The sequence below is a fragment of the Oncorhynchus gorbuscha genome, linkage group LG02 (genome assembly GCF_021184085.1).
Source record: "Oncorhynchus gorbuscha isolate QuinsamMale2020 ecotype Even-year linkage group LG02, OgorEven_v1.0, whole genome shotgun sequence".
NCBI classification, from domain to species: Eukaryota; Metazoa; Chordata; class Actinopteri; order Salmoniformes; family Salmonidae; genus Oncorhynchus; species Oncorhynchus gorbuscha.
The window spans coordinates 57,061,691-57,080,865 of record NC_060174.1 but is presented as its reverse complement, the minus strand read 5'-3'; the positions used below and the strand labels follow the sequence as shown (position 1 = coordinate 57,080,865).

Below are 19,175 nucleotides of genomic sequence, written 5' to 3'. Positions count from 1 at the left end.
ATGTGGCCATCGGCCTCATACTTGTCCAGCTGGGCCTTCACAGCCACTTTCATTGCAATGGGCACATTGCGAGGAGCACACTGGACTGGAGTGATGCTCTCATCCACTTCAAAGTGTACCTCCCCAGGCACAGATTCAACGGGCATGTTGAATACATCGTCATATCTGCTAAGTAGTTGTTCTTTGGACAGTGGTCCATGCTGGACATGATCCACAATGTGCAGGTCATTTGGTACAGTGAACTGCATCAGTCCCAGGCGTTCGCATGTAGAGCCTGAGAGGAGAGGATGTTGACTGGTTTTTACAATCTCAAACTCCAGCTTGTGTTTGCGTCCCCGAATAACACATTCGGTCTCAAAGGTGCCCATAGAGCTCATTAGCTCTCCTGAGTAGAGCTTTAGTCTAGTATCGCTGGGCAATAGATGTGTGTCAGGTGCCAGATTGATTTTGTCTTTGTAGCTCATTACGTTGCATGTAGCACCAGAATCCAGTTGACATTGTTGTTGCTTGTTGTGTAATCGTAGTGTCACAAACCATTTCTTCCCTCTTGAGTGTACAGCCCCAATGGATTCATGCATGTAAATGTCACTTTCACTTTTCAGCTCTGAACATTGCATGACATCATCAACACAGTGTATCTTGCCCTCACTCACCCTTCTTTTGCTTTTGAGACACACTTTTGAAAAATGATTATTAGTTCCACAAGCTCTGCATGGTTTTCCGTAGGCAGGGCAGTGCTCTTTGCCACGTGTGTGTGTATTCCCACAGTATTTACATGCTACGGGGCTCTCTGTGTTCACCGTTCGTGGTGAATTTCTCTGCCTCGATTGGTTTAGTCTGAATGTCTGCCTAGCAACAGCGTGAACGGTATCAACGTCGGAGCGTGGGGTTTCGATTTCCATTGCTCTCATTCTCATGTCAGTGGCTTTAGCAGTGCGGCACATTTCAATGGCAGTTACTAATGTTAAGTCTCTCTCTCTCAGTAGACGCCGGCGTGTATCCTCATTTGCAATTCCCAGCACTATTTTGTCACGAATCAATTCATCTTTCAATCCCCCGTATTCACAAGTGGCGGATTTCTCTCTCAAACGGGTTACAAAGTTGTGTACTGACTCACCCTCTTCCTGTTTACAGCTTCCGAAAACGAACTGCTCATAAATTACGTTTCTGGCGGGTTTGAAGTAATTCTCCAATGCATCCAATATAGCCTTTGCATCACACTGTTGGCGTGTTGTGAGGGTGAGATTGTGCCGGTAGATATGCCTGCATTCGCTGCCCATTATACTCCTCAGAGTTGCCGCTTGTACCTCGTTGGGTTTCTCATGTAGACCGGTCGCCAGCGCATAGTCCTCGAATTCATCCCTGAAGTTGTCCCAATTAGTATTCCAGTCCCCTGTGAGAACCATGGGATTTGGTGGCGGAATGTTCGCTGCCATAGCAATGGAATATGAGATTTCTTTGCCTTCAGTCATCGACGTAGGTAGTGATGCTAGCTAGGCAGCTAACAACGAGTTGATCAGTGTTGTGAGTAGGAAACGGCGTGTGTTCGCATATGGAACGTAATTGCGCCTATACTGTACTTAGCTACAAAAATAACAAACGTGTGTTTTCCGAGCCACTTCTGATACCATGTTTCAGTATGATATGTTACATAAAGGAATAACAACAGACACCAATGTCAGGTTCAATAGCCTTGTTTGTGCATTGTACGAACAACAACTGGAGTCCCGGCAACAACTGGAGTCCCGGGGAACAGTCCGGCTAGTCGATTACCTATCAACTAGACTCCGTAACAATTTTCTGTCACAGTGACACTGACTCCGAATGGGAGCCCCCAGTGCCAAGGTGTCCATCCTCCACTGAAGCTGGTTCATCCAGCTCCTGCCACAAGTGGTGTTCATCTGCCTAAATGTATTTCTGCAGGCATGGATGTGCTATGGCACCTGGCATAAGCAGCATAATAATGTGTTGAGGACTGAGGGTCTTCCAAATATTGAAAGTGTTGTTTTGTAAATGTATATATTTTTTTCTTCATGTTTTTTCTCCATGTTGTTCTTGGGGGTTGGGGGGGGTGTTAGAATACCATTTTGGTATTTTGTATATAGTTATTCCATTCAAAATGTATAACTTCACCAATTTGGCCACTTGGGTATATTTGGGCTACTTGTGTGGGACACCTGGGTGACTTCATGATAAATGTCATGTAGCACACTCATTTTGGAAGTTATCATTCTGAAACTTTGCACAAGTACTGTTGCCCTCTTATGTTTTTCACTGAAATTGTCCCCATCATCCTATCTGAATGTTTGTTTTATCTTGTTTATTTTAAAGATACAAAAATACAACAAAAAAAATGTATGTTTTTTTTCATTGTATTATCTAAACCAGATCCATTGTGTTATATTATCCTACATTCAATTCATTTACACAAACTTCAGAGTGTTTTCTTTCAAATGGTACCAAGAATATGCATATCCTTGGTTCTGTGCCTGAGCTACAGGCTGTTAGATTAGGGTATGTCTTCAGGCAGAAATTGAAAAAAGTAGGGGGGTAGTAGCTCTAAGAGGTTTTAACAAGACATTTGTGGAGTGGTTGAAAAACGAGTTTTAATGACTCCAACCTAAGTGTATGTAAAGTTCCAACTTCAACTGTATACAAGCAAAGAGGTTAATTAGCCGAGACAGGAGCACAAAGGGATAGATACATTCTTGACCCCATGTATAAACACGATAACCTTGAAAAGTCAAGTCACAATAACATGAAACACAAATCTTTGCCAATCAGTGGGTCAGGGTGTAATCTTGTTATTTTTAGTCTGTTACTCCAAAACCTCCCCATTGTCCTGCTGTGGAGAGTTGGCAATGCAAAACATTTCCCCTGTGTGTGTGTTTATTCTTTGGGGGACGGGGCGGGGGATTTGATAATTAATGTGAGAGGCTGAGCGGTGTGTGTGTCGGAGTGTGATAAGGGGATGAAGGAGGGAGGTGTGCCTGTGTATTTGTGATAAAGAGAGGAAGGAGGGAGGGTACCAAGGCCAATAATGCCCTGACGACTCCTTGACGACATCCCATATATACACAATAGACCTTGGAACCAAGAGGTACATCAAAGATCAATACGACGACATGAATGTTATCGCCATTTAAAAGGTCTATGGAAACTAGGGGAAAGTGCTTAAGTATAATTAAAGTCTCCAATATTCCCAGTTATTTCAAAGACCATTGAATCAAAGTCTCCCACTTAAATGATGATTGTAGAGCATTGCGCCAGTGTCTTATGGGCACTACAACTTGTAGTTAGTTAGAAGGAAAACTATTTTCTTATCGGAGATTGAAAGTTAATTCAATTTTTAAACAGTCATACACATCTGGCGTTAAGCCAGCGCAATTGTAAAACACACACTCGTTTGCAATCTCTCCCTGTTAAAGCTGGCACTCTATTTTCAAATACAGTTTCATGTATAATAGTTGTATCTATTATCAATGTTTATTATGAGTATTTCTGTGAATTGATGTGGCTCTCTGCAAAATCACCGCATGTTTTGTAACTGCTGAACACAACACTCCAATGTAAAATGAGATTTTTGGATATAAGTATTCACTTTATCGAACAAAACATACATGAAGTCCTATGAGTGTCATCTGATGAAGATCATCAAAGGTTAGTGATTCATTTTATCTATATTTCTGCTTTTTGTGACAACTATCATGACGTTGGCCTGGGGGGGTAGGTTTATGACAGTCATAAATACCTCTTCCCCCCTTTTTCCTCTCTCTACCCTACTGAGGTTACATTTGCAAAACCTTTGGTTAATATAGAGATTCTGGGAACATCAGAAGGTGCGGGGAAATGAACTATATTCTGGTAATCCGACCAATGGAACATATGCGGTGGTACTTAATGCATATGATGTCAGTTCGGTTGTCATCTGAGAAATTCTCATCAATGATAAGATGACAAACACTACAGTGGAAAGTCTACACATCAGAGTTATCGGATTCACATGGAATTGTTGTTCAAATTTAAATGTTTGAATATGAAATTATTTGTGATGGGATGAAATGTGATTTTAGCTTCTAAAATGTGAGATTTGGTGTTTTCATAAAATGGGCTCTGCTCAATCAGTGAGCAGGGACATGGGCTATAAAACTTTTCAAACACGCCCTCCTCTCCCTTCCTATATAAGCCCTTGACCTCCTGTTCTGAGGACTTGAGGACGACGGTCCTATGTCAGAATGGTTCAGATAATAACTACAGTACGAAGCCAACATCAGCGTGAGCTTTGGTTGCGAATGGTATGAACTTTGAACTCTTATTCACTACAGAAGTGATACCTCCTAGCCGTTGAGTTAGCAACAGCAGATGCAAATGAGGGTTAGGAAGGAACAGACAGAGTATTCCGTCTATCACCCAATGACGTTACTACAACGTATCCAATTGACAACCAGAGACATTCTTCAAAGGACTCGGTTGGGCAACACGGCCTTCCATCTACCACCAACCTACCGAAGCGCAGCTCAGAGTAAATATTTATTGCATTTTCCTTTTCCAAATGGGCGGTAATTTAGAATGCATAAGATACTTTATTTACTATCGCACAGCTTCTTCCCATTGTTCCTCAGTCTTCCCGCTCTTTCACTCAAACCCAGCCCTTTTCCTTTGTGTAACAAGCTGTCATATCTGTTTCCGCCCGCTATGGACATTTTTCTTTATGACATCATTTGTAATCAAGTTATGATTTAATTATGTGCATGTGTAATTATGTGTGATTTGTTAGGTATTGAGTAAATAAATAATTAAACCCAATTTTGTATTGCTGATTCAAATTGTTAGCCAGGGTTTGTGCAGATAACCAAGAATTTACAACTTTCAGATGAGACTGAATTAAGAGCTGAATTAAGAGCACAATTAATATTAACTGCTATTGATGTAAAATATTACTAGGTCTTTAAGCGTTTATTCAGAAGATAACAGCTCTATAAATATTATTTTGTGGTGCCCGACTCTCTAGTTAATTACATTTACATGATTAGCTCAATCAGGTGATATTAATTACGGATAAATTATTTTTATAGAATAGCATGTCATATCACTTAATCCGGCATAGCCAAAGACACGACAACTCACTTTGGCTGGAAAAATCGCTGTGTTTTTCTGTGACTTGGTGGTGACCTAACATAATCGTTTGTGGAGCTTTCGCTGTAAAGCCTTTTTGAAATCAAACACTGTGGCTGGGAATTTTATCTTTAAAATGGTGCCTAATACTTGTATGTTTGAGAAATTTGTTCTATGAGATTTCTGTTGATTGAATTTGGCGCCCTGCAATTTCATTGGCTGTTGGCAAGGGGTTCCGCTAGCGGAACGGGGTTCCCAGACAGGATAACAAAAGCTGCTTCAATGGCAATGCGTCTGGTGGCTTTCTTATACTGGCCAATGCATTAGCCAAATAGTCTATCCATAAAAGTTTTCTAATAGTCTACTTGTGAGGCATTTGCCATAATGCTTTAAATTATTCACATAGGCCTACCTGCAGTGCATACAAACATATATACATATTTGTCAGTCCTATAGTGCCATGTCAACAGTAGGCCTAAACTATACAGTATTTGTGCGTCTGTCATCATTATTCCAGATTCATTCAGGATTATATGTAATCATGGTAGCATCCACATTAATGTAGAAGTGTTTACAAACATATTATATTCTTACTTCCAATAAAAGTGACTCCAAAATGACACAATACATTATTTACCATTAATTTCTGTTAGGCACAAAATAATCTGAAACACAACCAAAACAAACAGAAAATGCATCCATAAAATTTGTAGAGTCACAAACTTGATGTAGTCATTGCGTGATATAAATATGGGACCAAGTACTTTAGTACTTTAATACACATATTAGTCAATTTGGGGCGGCAGGGTAGCCTAGTGGTTAGAGCATTGGACTAGTAACCGGAAGGTTGCAATTGAAAATAAGAATTTGTCCTTTAACTGACTTGTCTCGTTAAATAAAGGTAAAAAAAATATATATACTATTGGTGCCCTAAAATGGGGTGTACTATGTACAAAAAGTGCTGTACTTTCTAAACGGTTCCCCCGATATGGATGAGAATTCACTAAAGCTTCTTGTGACTCCCAAACCCGCATTCGGGAGCGTAATCATCGCCTGAAACTAATTAGCATAACGCAACGGACATAAATATCCCTAGAAAATAGTCCTATTCATGAAAATCACAAATTAAATATAACGAGACACAGCTTAGCCTTTTGTTAATCACCCTGTCATCTCAGATTTTCAAAATATGCTTTACAGCCAAAGTTAGACAAGCATTTGTGTAAGTTTATCGATAGCCTAGCATAGCATTATGCCTTGCTAGCAGCAGGCAACCTTGTCACAAATCAGAAAAGCAATCAAATTAAATCGTTTACCTTTGATGAGCTTCGGATGTTTTCACCCATCTTTTTCCCAAAATATAATTTATGTAGGCAAAATAGCTCCGTTTGTTCTACACGTTTGGCTGAGAAATCGCACGGAAATTGCAGTCACGAAAACTGCAAAAAATATTCCAAATTAGCTCCATAATATCGACAGAAAATGGCAATCAATCCTCAAGGTGTTTTTCTAATATATCTAATATATCCGTCAGGACAATTCGTTTTTCAGTAGGACCGATTGGAGTAATGGCTACCTCTGTATTTTACGCGAGAATCTCTCTCGGAGCCACCATGTGACCACTTACGCAATGTGGCCGCCTATGGCTATTCTTCAACAGAAATGCGTAAATCTACGTCACAATGCTGTAGACACCTTGGGGAATACGTAGAAAGCGTAAGCTCGTTGATAGCACACTCACAGCTCAAAACTCATTGGAACGCAGAGCTTTCAAAACCTGGGGCACTTCAGGATTGGATTTTTCTCAGGCTTTCGCCTGCAACATCAGTTCTGTTATACTCACAGACAATATCTTTACAGTTTTGCTAACGTTAGAGTGTTTTCTATCCAAAGTCAATTATATGCATATTCTAGCATCTTGCCTGACAAAATATCCCGTTTAAAACGGGAACGTTTTTTTTTCTCCAAAAATGAAAATACTTCCCCTCTAGAGTGGCAACAGGTTAAAGCTGACAGTCTGCACTTTAACCTCGTAGTTCATTGTTTGATTTAAAATCCAAATGTTTGGAGTATAGAGCCAAAATAAGAACAAATGTTTCACTGTCACAATAATGACAGATGATAAACTTAATTGACATCTAACCTCTTAAGTGTTAGATACGCAAACTCAGAGTGATATAAAAGTACCTTGTCATACCTTTACTGAGGAGGGTGGTCGCGTCATTGCTGCCAATCTGAGAACAGAACAGAGAAGACAGTCAGGAAGAATCCACAGACTCCACACATACAGCTCAGTTAAACATCCAGAGGTAGTCCAAAAAACATGTCAGTGTGTGTGTGTATATGAGGATAAAATGCAGGACTAATAGAACTACCCTTGCCACACTATGCTTCGCTCTCTTTTGCTGGCCCTTTTTAAAAAGAATGTTTCTGTCTCTCACGCAGTCTTCTCACACTTTCTTTCCTCACATGCCCCGTCTCCCTGATGCCTTTTTTAGTCTGCACCTTTTCTCCTCTCTTCAAAGCACACTTCATGACAATCTGGTCTCTTGCCTCTTCAGGCGGTCGTCCCAGAAGTGAGTTAAGCCGGGCATGTACTGTACTCATGAGGAGTCACTGATGTGCCTAGCTACGCCAGGGCCAACCATGGCAGAGGACATAGATGAGCTCTCACGCCATGTGTGTGTATTTGTGCACCTGCGTGTGTGTCTGCGTGTGTGTGTGACTAAGTCTAAGTTAGTGAATAATGTGTGTATGTGAATGTGTGGGGGCATCTGTGTGCCTTATAGCTGAGCTATTAATGGTCTCCATTCAGCCCAAAAAAGCTAACAACCTAGAAATATTAAGTCTAGGAATAGACAGTCTTGCTCCAGTGAGTACACTCCTTCTGCTTCTTGGCTTTTAAAAATATCCCAGAATATTTCAGGACAGACTCGTACAAGAAAAAGGGCTGCAATTGTCAAGTCAGGAGAAAATGTGTAAATCATGGGGCATTTGAGCGTGAACGGACTGTACACCCCTCACATTTTTGTAAATATTTGAATATATCTTTTCATGTGACAACACTGAAGAAATGACACTTTGCTACAATGTAAAGTAGTGAGTGTACAGCTTGTATAACAGTGTAAATTTGCTGTCCCTTCAAAATAACTCAGCACACAGCCATTAATGTCTAAACCGCTGGCAACAAAAGTGAGTACACCCCTAAGTGAAAATGTCCAAATTGGATCCAATTAGCCATTTTCCGTCCCCTGTGTCATGTGACTCATTAGTGTTACAAGGTCTCAGGTGTGAATGGGGAGCAGGTGTGTTAAATTTGGTGTCATCACTCTCACACTCCCTCATACTGACTGGTCACTGGAAGTTCAACATGGCACCTCATGGCAAAGAACTGAGGATCTGAAAAAAATAATTGTTGCGCTACATAAAGATGGCCTGGGCTATAAGAAGATTGCCAGGACCCTGAAACTGAGCTGCAGCACGGTGGCCAAGACCATACAGTGGTTTAACTGGACAGGTTCCACTCAGAACAGGCCTCGCCATGGTCAACCAAAGAAGTTGAGTGCACGTGCTCAGCGTCATTTCCAGAGGTTGTCTTTGGGAAATAGACGTATGAGTGCTGCCAGCATTGCTGCAGAGGTTGAAGGGGTGGGGGGTCAGCCTGTCAGTGCTCAGACCATACGCCGTACACTGCATCAAATTGGTCTGCATGGCTTTCGTCCCAGAAGGAAGCCTCTTCTAAAGATGATGCACAAGAAAGCCCACAAACAGTTTTCTGAAGACAAGCAGACTAAGGACATGGATTACTGGAACCATGTCTTGTGGTCTGATGAGACCAAGATAAACTTATTTGGTTCAGATGGTGTCAAGAGTGTGTGTCGGCAACCAGGTGAGGAGTACAAAGACAAGTGTGTCTTGCCTACAGTCAAGCATGGTGGTGGGATTGTCATGGTCTGGGGCTGCATGAGTGCTGCCAGCACTGGGGAGCTACAGTTCATTGAGGGGACCATGAATGCCAACATGTACTGTGACATACTGAAGTAGAGCATGATCCCCTCCCTTCAGAGACTGGGCCGCAGGGCAGTATTCCAACATGATAACGACCCCAAACACATCTCCAAGACGACCACTACCTTGCTAAAGAAGTTGAGGGTAAAAGTGATGGACTGGCCAAGCATGTCTCCAGACCTAGACCCTATTGAGCATCTGTGGGGCATCCTCAAATGGAAGATGGGGGAGTGCAAGGTCTCTAACATCCACCAGCTCTGTGATGTTGTCATGGAGGAGTGGAAGAGGACTCCAGTAGCAACCTGTGAAGCTCTGGTGAACTCCATGCTCGAGGGTTAAGGCAGGGCTGGAAAATGATGGTGGCCACACTAAATATTGACACTTTGGGCCCAATTTGGACATTTTCACTTAGGGGTGTACTCACTTTTGTTGCCAGCGGTTTAGACATTAATGGCTGTGTGTTGAGTTATTTTGAGGGGACAGCAAATTTACACTGTTATAATTGCTGGACACTCACTACTTTACATTGTAGCAAAGTGTCATTTCTTCAGTGTTGTCACATGAAAAGATATACTCAAATATTTACAAAAATGTGAGGGGTGTACTCACCTTTGTGATATACTGTATATATATATATGGATAGCTTGTTTGTGAATGTGGAAAAGCTAGGGCTGACCCCATTTAGTCGACTGGTCGATTGTTTGGTCGATAGGTCAACCGGGATTTCTTTAGTTGAGCAGTAGCACATTTTTGTTTTTAAATATATCATGGTGTACAAGGAACCTGTCTGATTTGCGCCTGAGTGGACTAATCCATTGTGGAGGCTGTGGGGATGGCACAGTCCATCACTCTAAGACATGTGCCACTGAAATTGTATGTGGTTGTATTACATAAGAACAATGGTGCAACACTAATAAAACTAATATTATTTTATAATAAATGCGCTTTCTCCTGCGTTGGATGGTGGCCGTTGTCCGCGGTTTCCTAGACCATGTTGCTATGTGCCAAAAAGCAAAGTTAACCTCAGCGAGATCGGTGTCCCCCACAGGATGGTTGAGCTAATGTAGGCTAATGTGATTAGCATGAGGTTGTAAGTAACAAGAACATTTCCCAGGACATAGACATATCTGATGTGGGCAGAAAGCTTAAATTCTTGTTAATCTAACTCCACTGTCAAATTTACAGTAGCCATTTACAGTGAAAGAATACCATGCTATTGTTTGAGAAGAGTGCCCAGTTATGAACTTAAAAATGTATCAATAAACCAATTAGGCACATTTGGGCAGTCTTGATACACATTTTGAACATAAATGCAATGTTTCATTAAATCAGTCTAAAACTTTACACCTACACTGCTGCCGTCTAGTGGCCAAAATCTAAATTGCGCCTAACCTGGAATAGTACATTATGGCCTTTCTCAAAGAAAATATATATAATTTTTATCTTTGTATTATCTTTTACCAGATCTAATGTGTAATGTTATCCTATATTCAATTCACATTTCCACAAACTTCAAAGTGTTTCCTTTCAAATGGTATCAATAATATGCATATCCTTGCTTTAGGTAATGAGCTACAGGCAGTTAGATTGGGTACGTCATTTTAGAAAAAAAAAGAAAAAAAAGGGTGTGATCCTTAAGAGGTGTTAACCAGCATATTGGTGTTGAGAACAATGCAGCGGAGACAGCAGCAGAGTTAGGAGACGAGATACAGCCCTTGCCTTACTGTATAAGGAAAGTGAGGAGATATTAAATTGGGCTTTCCTTAGGTCTATAATCAATAAATAGCTGTTCAGCTGTCAAATGTGCCTGGTTTTATAAATCATCCATATATGTTTATAAGACAGATCCTGCTTCTATTGAAAAATAATATTTATAATAATACTAATAATGGCTCAATTCTCTTGATCTCCTTCTTATTGTTATTATTACTATTATTATTATGATCATCATTATAATAATAAGTAATGTCATTATCATTAGTAGGCTTAGTATAGAAGCCTTGTATAACCACTACTGAGCTGTAGGCCTAAGAGCGCATCCTGTTCAGTCTTAATACCGTAACTTACTTAGGCCTATACTATATTCCTATATATTTTATAGCCTGCTATATATCAATCAATCATTTATTTGTTCATGTCATCACACAGCATACAAGTCATTCATGATTTAAAATGCAATCAAGTATTTTAGTTTTAAAATAAAATGAGGCGAGCCTTGAAACAATAAATAAACCGTTCCATTTAGGAACTAGCATTCACAAACGAATGTGACTATTTTTAGTCTTTGCTGTAATAAAGGTATAAGAAAAAAAGTACATTGTAATCTATACAGCACCTGTTTGGCACACATAATATGCACGCAGCGCTTGCTTCTTACCTTATTTTTCTTGATCTCCAGAATTTTCTACAACTATTCCAATTTATTCCTCACACCTTTACCTCATGAGCAACCATTCCCCTGTTTCAAGTTTATTTGTCATGTCCTCTGCATCCATTTTGCAGTTACTGTGTTCAGAGTTTGTTATAACCAATTTATTGATGGGATTATGATATCCTATAGGTCAGGCCCTATTGGTCATACGCATGGAATGCATACATGTGCCACGTAATGAGAACAAGGGTTGAGGGAATAGGGAATGTTTTTCCTTAACAAATGAGGGATTTCAGTAACAGAACTTTTCAGTCAGAAATGGCTGTAATTATGTTTGAGCTCCCGCAACACGGACAGCGCGATTAACACTGATGTTCTGTGGTGGTGCTCCAGCAGGGAGGAGAGAGAGACAACGAGTGCTAGTCAGTCACTCACTGTCTTTTTTTAAAACACAGCAAGTCTTAGCCCGGCCCGGCACAATCAAATCAATTGCTGGTTGGACTCCCTCTAGTCATTTGTGTGTCTTAATTATTTAATCGAACAGTGTGCTTAAATCATCAGACAAGCTCAGTGAATATAGTGGATTTGATTAAAAGACCTAGGATGTGTCTATATATGGAAAAATACACGTTTTGACAGGACAGACCAAGATACATTTTGTCTGGGGACAGCCCTAGGAATAACCGAAGTCGTTGTTGTTTTTAAGGATCCTGTTGTTGTTATCTGTGTAGTGCTATTTTAAGAGTGTTCCATAAGAGTGCTGCTGCTGCTGAAGTTTAGCAGTCTGCCCCTCTGCACTGGTAAATCAATAGCCCTACTCTAGCACGCTATACATATACTGTGTACGGTTCATGAATGAACTCTATTTATAATCTATTTACAATAAAATATTATATAGAGAGAGGCTTCTGCAGAACAGGGAGGCTAGTTGTAACCTGTAACATGACGAGAGTTCTGAAGCACGGTGGTACATGGTGATGGTGGTGGGACAATATTTTCACTGTAGGTAGAGCTGCATATAATCCAAGTATGTCCCTGGACACAAGTAGTCCTTCTGTAATGGTGGCCTACAGTACACAGCAGGGTTGAGGTCAATTCATAGACAATCATTGAGGAGAGAATTGGAAATGTAATTTCAGTTTACCTCCTGAATTGACGGAAGTGAAATGGAATTGACACCAGCCCTGGATGGACGTGGTCTAATTTAACTGGTACCATATTGAACCATGTTCCTAGAAAAGTCATTTTCCTCCATGCCCAAACCGGATGAGCGCGTGCGTCCGCCATCGTGCGCAAATTGATTTTGTCCACCTACACCAAACGCGATTACGACATGCAGGTTGAAATTTCAAAACAAACTCTGAACCAATTATATTAATTTGGGGACAGGTCGAAAAGCATTAAACATTTATGGCAATTTAACTAGCTAGCTTGCAGTTGCTAGCTAATTTGTCCTATTTAGCTAGCTTGCTGTTGCTACCTAATTTGTCCTGGGATATAAACGTTGAGTTGTTATTTTACCTGAAATGCACAAGGTCCTCTACTCCGACAATTAATCCACACATAAAATGGTCAACCGAATCGTTTCTAGTCATCTCTCCTCCTTCAAGGCTTTTTCTTCTTTGGACTTAAATGGCGATTGGCATCTAACTTTCATCATAAGGTGTATAACCACAAATGACTGACCTCAGTTCAACTTTCAATCACCCACGTGAGTATAACCAATGAGGAGATGGCATGTGGGTATATGCTTCTATAAACCAATGAGGAGATTGGGAGAACTGACTTCTATTTCAGCACTTGGCAATGTAGACGCTCATTGGCGCGCGCAAACAGTGTGGGTGCAATGATTGAATAACATGTATGTGCAAATTGATTTTTCAACGCTCACGCGAGTGGTCATGGCTTGCGCGCGCCAACGAGCGTCTGCGTTGTCAAGCGCTAAAATAGAAGTCTGTTCTATTTTAGAGCAGCACCCGAAAAGTGTGGCTGACTGTTTGTCTTGACCTTTTATGAGTATGAGATGCCACAGTGCTATGCCCTCAAGGTGTGTGTGCTTGGTGTGTTTTTGTTTGAAAAGAGAGTTGGAGAATTTGAATGCTTGGGCGTTAAATACATGAGGGGTGGTAGCTCATGGAAGGCAAAATAAGCAAAGTGTAATAATGTGATGGCTTGTGGAGCAGCTTGGGTCAGCTATGCTTCGGATGGACAGAGCACTTTGCTCTTTTAGCTGACAGGGTGGAGTGTAGGGCACTATAGCAACAGTGTTTCTATTGGCCAGGGGACTCTCAGGGGGAGACCTGAGGCGTAGCAGTTAAGAGTGTTGTGCCAGTAACCGAAAGGTTACTGGTTCAAATCCCAGAGCCAGCAAAGTGGAAAAATCTGCTGTTCTGACCATAATAACTGCTCCCTGGATGCCGATGATGTTAATTAAGACAGCCCCCCACATCTCTCTGATTCAGAGGGGTTGGATTAAATGTGGAAGACACATTTCAGTTGAATACATTCAGTTGTGCAACTGACTAGTTATTCCTGCCTTCTCTGGCTCTACATCTTGTTTGACAGGCCTGGCATGGCCTACAGGTTTAAGGAAAAGAGTTGCAGCATCCTCTCCTTCTCAGCAAATGACTGCATATATGAATGGACAAAGCCATTGATCACGTGACACCATTCATTCCTATGTGAAGACTCACTAGGGAATTGAAACCAAATGAAGTCGGATGGAGACATAACATGCGCAGTTTGAGCTACTCCAGGAAGTGAAATTGCAGGCTGGCTCAGTGCTGCCCCTTCTCACTGAGTAACTCAAGTTGAAGGCTGACAGGGTTACTGCAGGCTGCCATTATCAACTAAATTATCCTTATGTGGGAGTGAACGTTATTTATAATAAGGGTGACATGGAGAAAATTGGACCTATCTGAAATGGTCCGATTTCCCGTCAGGAAAATATATTTGATCTAAATCCTCCCTGAACGCTTGAAAAAGAGACTCTCCTTATACTCAAAACAATAATAATTAAAACAAAGTGAATAGCAGAGAACATGTCTACTGTTTACACACATTTTTTGGACAGAACAGAGACTTAGATATGCAGTTTTAGAAACTGTTCTTTGTCCTGTAAGCATTACATGGCAACGCAGGAATTTTGATAGCACACAGGGCTGCAGGCCAGAAGGTTGTGGGTTGTCCTTGGACCACCGTGGACAAGAGTAGGGATGGAAATATCTTCTTTATAGTAAAAGCATTGAATGAATCTCTCATCGTATTTGCAGGTTCGAAGAAAATATATATTTTTTTAATAAAAATGTCATGCAGTTCTACATCTTTTTCCATTTTTCTTTTGTCTTACATCATTGGCAAGAAACATATTGTTTTTAATAAAATTAATTATAGTAGTAGCAAGCTATCAAAGTTGGCCTCAGGTCCTCCTTCTCATCTTTGCGCTCTCCTTCTCAAACTGAACATGACATAGCCTATAGGCTAGTCCGTGTGCAAGAAAGTACAAAAACGACAAAATTGGAGAAGCCTTTGACTCTCCTCCTGAACTGCCACCGTAGGCCTACACAGCACAGCCATTGGTTAGGCAGCACACAAAACCGTTTTTGATCAGCAAGAGCAGAGCAGGCCAGGGCTCAGGATTGGAATACCCATTGCAGTGTGGTTCTCCATGCAAGCTCAGTTGGTAGAGCATGGCGCTTGTAACGCCAGGTTAGTGGGTTCGATTCCCGGGACCACCCATACGTAGAATGTATGCACACATGACTGTAAGTCGCTTTGGATAAAAGCGTCTGCTAAATGGCATATATTATTATATTATATTATATTATTTGGGGGCGGCAGGGTAGCTTAGTGGTTTGAGTGTTGGACTAGTAACCAGAAGGTTGCAAGTTCAAATCCCCGAGCTGACAAGGTACAAATCTGTCGTTCTTCCCCTGAACAGGTAGTTAAACCACTGTTCCTAGGCCGTCATTGAAAATAAGAATTAGTTCTTTAACTGACTTGTCTCGTTAAATAAAGGTAAAAAAATAAAATACTATTGGTGCCCTAAAATGGGGTGTACTATGTACAAAAAGTGCTGTACTTTCTAAACGGTTCCCCCGATATGGATGAGAATTCAGTAAACTGACTTGCCTAGTTAAATAAAAAAAATAAAAAAATAGTCTATAGGCGCACCTGATATAGCGCACCCTGCGGCGATTCAGCAGGCACACATAGCCTAATAAACAACTAATTCTAAAACACTGATAGATATTGAAATTTCCTCAATTGAATGACCCTCCCTTAGACTAGATTTACTTCCTTTGACTGAAGTTGAAAAGCAAGACCCTCCCCTATTTTCCTCCAGGTAACCATTCTGTAAATTTCAATCCAGCACTAACTTCCCGTGTGGAATCATATAGTAACCAAAAAAGTGTTAACAAATCTAAATATATTTTATATTTGAGAATCTTCAAAGTAGCCACCCTTTGCCTTGATGACAGCTTTGCACACTCTTGGCATTCTCTCAACCAGCTTCACCTGGAGTGCTTTTCCAGCAGTCTTGAAGAAGTTCCCATATATGCTGAGCACTTGTTGGCTGCTTTTCCTTCACTCTGCAGTCCAACTCATCCCAAACCATCTCAATTGGGTCGAGGTCATGTGATTGTGGACGCCAGATCAAATAGATTTGATGTCTTCACTATTATACTACAATGTAGAAAACAGTAAAAATAAAGAAAAACCCTTGAAAAAAGTGTCCACACTTTTGACTGGTACCGTACATCTGGTGTATTAGAAGCCGTTCTTGGTACCATTATTGACTTTACATTTTTTATATTTTTTTTAGATGAAGATTAACCACGAAGATCGTCATTTTTACATTCACTATAATGGGGGATCGTTTTCTGCTAACAATGCCTGCAGTACCGCGGTTGACCTTGAACGTCCATTGCTTCAATGAGAGTGTCTTGTCGTTTTCTGCTGTTCCCAGCTGACTCTAGCCCTTTTTGTCAAGGATAAAAGCCTGGAACAATCTCTCTCCACTGACCCTGATCGCTTCGTCTCCGTTTACCTCTCCGGGCGATTCAAGCGTTACGGAATTTACATTTCCACGTGGAATCACGACTTGATTGTCTTACAGAATGGACAAAAATATAAATTAAACTTTTGATGTGTGTGTCTATTGTACCCCTTGTGGGGAGTGTATGCCCTAAAAAGCAGACTTGACATGTTGGAGAAATTAAGCAAATAAGAAGAATTATGGATGGTACATGAATGGACATGTAAAACCTTGATGAAAGTTAGCTTTACAGAGAAAGTTTCAAGATGATCAGATGTAAGGTGCATGTTTTACAATGACCTTTCCTAAAAAAAACGTTATGGATTTACTAACTTGCAATGATCGTGATATGAGGTTGCTTTGGCTATTTGTAGGAAGCACTGATTGTAAGTCACTCTGGATAAGAGTGTCTACGAAATGCTTAAAATATCAATGTAATCTAGGTTATACAGAAGAAGGGCGAAAAGAGACTCACTGTTTCTCTGCTTTGTCCCTGTCATCGAGGAAGAAGAGGGCGGTTGCCAAGAAGAACATGCCACCCAGGACGATGACGAAGGGACAGAGCATGAGGGCATAACCCAAACTGAGGAACTGCCATAGCACCGACCTAGTGTAGCTCTTCTGGAGGGCATCCGATATCTGAACACACACACACACACACACACACACACACACACACACACACACACACACACACACACACACACACACACACACACACACACACACACACACACACACACACACACACACACACACACACACACACACACACACACACACACACACACACACACACACAGAGAGAGAAGAAAAAAAACAACAGTAAAGGAATACGAATATGCTATAGACATTATGCACACTCTTGTGTCTTTCCAAGTCACCAATAGTGATCACTAATATTACTATTCGGGCCGGTTTCCTAGATCCAGAGAAGACCTATTCCTGTACTACAAAGCAGAATCTCCATTCAATATTCAATATTACTTTTTAGTCAAGGGCTTATCTGTGTCCAGGAAACCGGCATATAACGTTTCTGCAATCAATCCTAGTGCTTGTTACCATTATAGTGCATTGCATAATTACAGTATGTGTGACTCATTTAGCAAGAGATTCATTTGACTCTTATGTAAAGTTCTCAAAGCAGAAAAAAGCTAATCTCTGGACAGCTCGGTCAGATCTTGCAACAGACGCCAAAGACTAAAAGGAGTGTAGTAGTAGTGAGTTACTACAAGGAGTAGTAGTGAGTTACATGAGCTCCTCTGACTGCTACAGGCTACAGGGCAGATCCATACATATCGTCCCCGATCCATTAGGCAAATCAATAATGCAAAGTAACACACTTAACCAATGAATATCTCAAACACAAAAAGGAGAAAATGTTACAAAACACACATACACCAATGTCTCTAAAAGTGGATATTCCAAGCAGCCTACTCAGTAATTTCAAGGTTAGAGTTCTCCAGAGCTGAGTGTTGCCCTGGTCCGTCACGCAATGTGCTAAAGAAAACAATAGCTGGGAGATAGTCTTACTAAAGTGCTGACACATACACACAAACTGTGAGTGCAGGTTGGCCAGTGTTCCTCAAAGTGCTGTGGAGAATGGCAGAACACTCACTCCTGCCCTGACAGCCCAGGTCCCCTGACTTGCCTTTCTTAATTTCCCCTGAGAGGATAAATAGTTAGATTGAATTGAAAAAGGTAAAGACTGACAGGGCTTGCTTCTCTCTCTCTCATAACACCCACCTAAGAGTGTAGGTGGGTGTTATAAGAGTGTGCATGTGAGAGTGTATGACTGTATGCATGCACAAATGTATGTGTGGGCTAAAAATACATAGTGCATGTCAAATTATCCATTACAAGGCATTTCTTGCAAGATTGCAGGGAGATTACATCGGCACCCACTCTGCCTCTGGCCATTTGCCACACACACACACACACACACACACACACACACACACACACACACACACACACACACACACACACACACACACACACACACACACACACACACACACACACACACACACACACACACACACACACACACACACACACACACACACACACACACACACACACACACACACACACACACACGTGTCTTTACACTTGTTCATTATATTCCTCCCTGAAGCTATGGTTTGTATTTGTCAGCCACTCTGGCCTACGTGCTGGTACAAGGGGGACTATATACTGTGGATGAATGGCTTGTCACTCAATAAGAAGGACCAGTACTGCAGGATACAGTGGGAGCCCAGTTAATTTTAACACACAACCTCCATCAATATACAAAGGCAATGCACTGTGGCTGCTTCGGTTCACGATCCTCTGAGGGCACGTCTCTAATGCAGGTCTAATATTTGGGTCTTGGGCAGCACAAGTACTTGTAAAAACCTAATTCTGCACCAAGTGGGTGGCTCAAGGCTGCTTTATTCTGTAGTTGCTAAGCGATGAACGGCTGACATGTTTTCCCGTGATTTCAGATCTGCAGACTCTGTTCATCCTTGTGGTGGGGGGTGGCGGGTGTGGAGGCAGGAGGGTTGTGGGTTTGTAGAGTGCGTCATGATGAGCCCATCACACCGGCCTGCTAAATCTCCGGGCCAGTCAGAGATAGAGGAGTCGCTGCATGGTGACGCA

The 19,175-nt window shown here is 41.3% G+C and overlaps 1 protein-coding gene across 2 annotated transcripts in view; it reads right to left on the bottom strand.

The window, feature by feature from the left end:
- The window catches only part of spns2 (spinster homolog 2 (Drosophila)), a 166,248-nt gene that overhangs the window by 13,088 nt on the left and 133,985 nt on the right, over window positions 1-19,175 (bottom strand). Inside the window, exons 11-12 of one of the 2 annotated variants that reach the window (XM_046314045.1) lie at window positions 17,008-17,171; window positions 7,303-7,349 (exon numbers count right to left, since the gene is read on the bottom strand). In XM_046314045.1, coding sequence (XP_046170001.1) covers window positions 7,307-7,349; window positions 17,008-17,171 — 207 coding nt within the window. In that variant the 3' untranslated portion in view covers window positions 7,303-7,306. The remainder of the gene's footprint in view (window positions 1-7,302; window positions 7,350-17,007; window positions 17,172-19,175) is intronic. The other variant, XM_046314037.1, reaches the window with a different exon arrangement.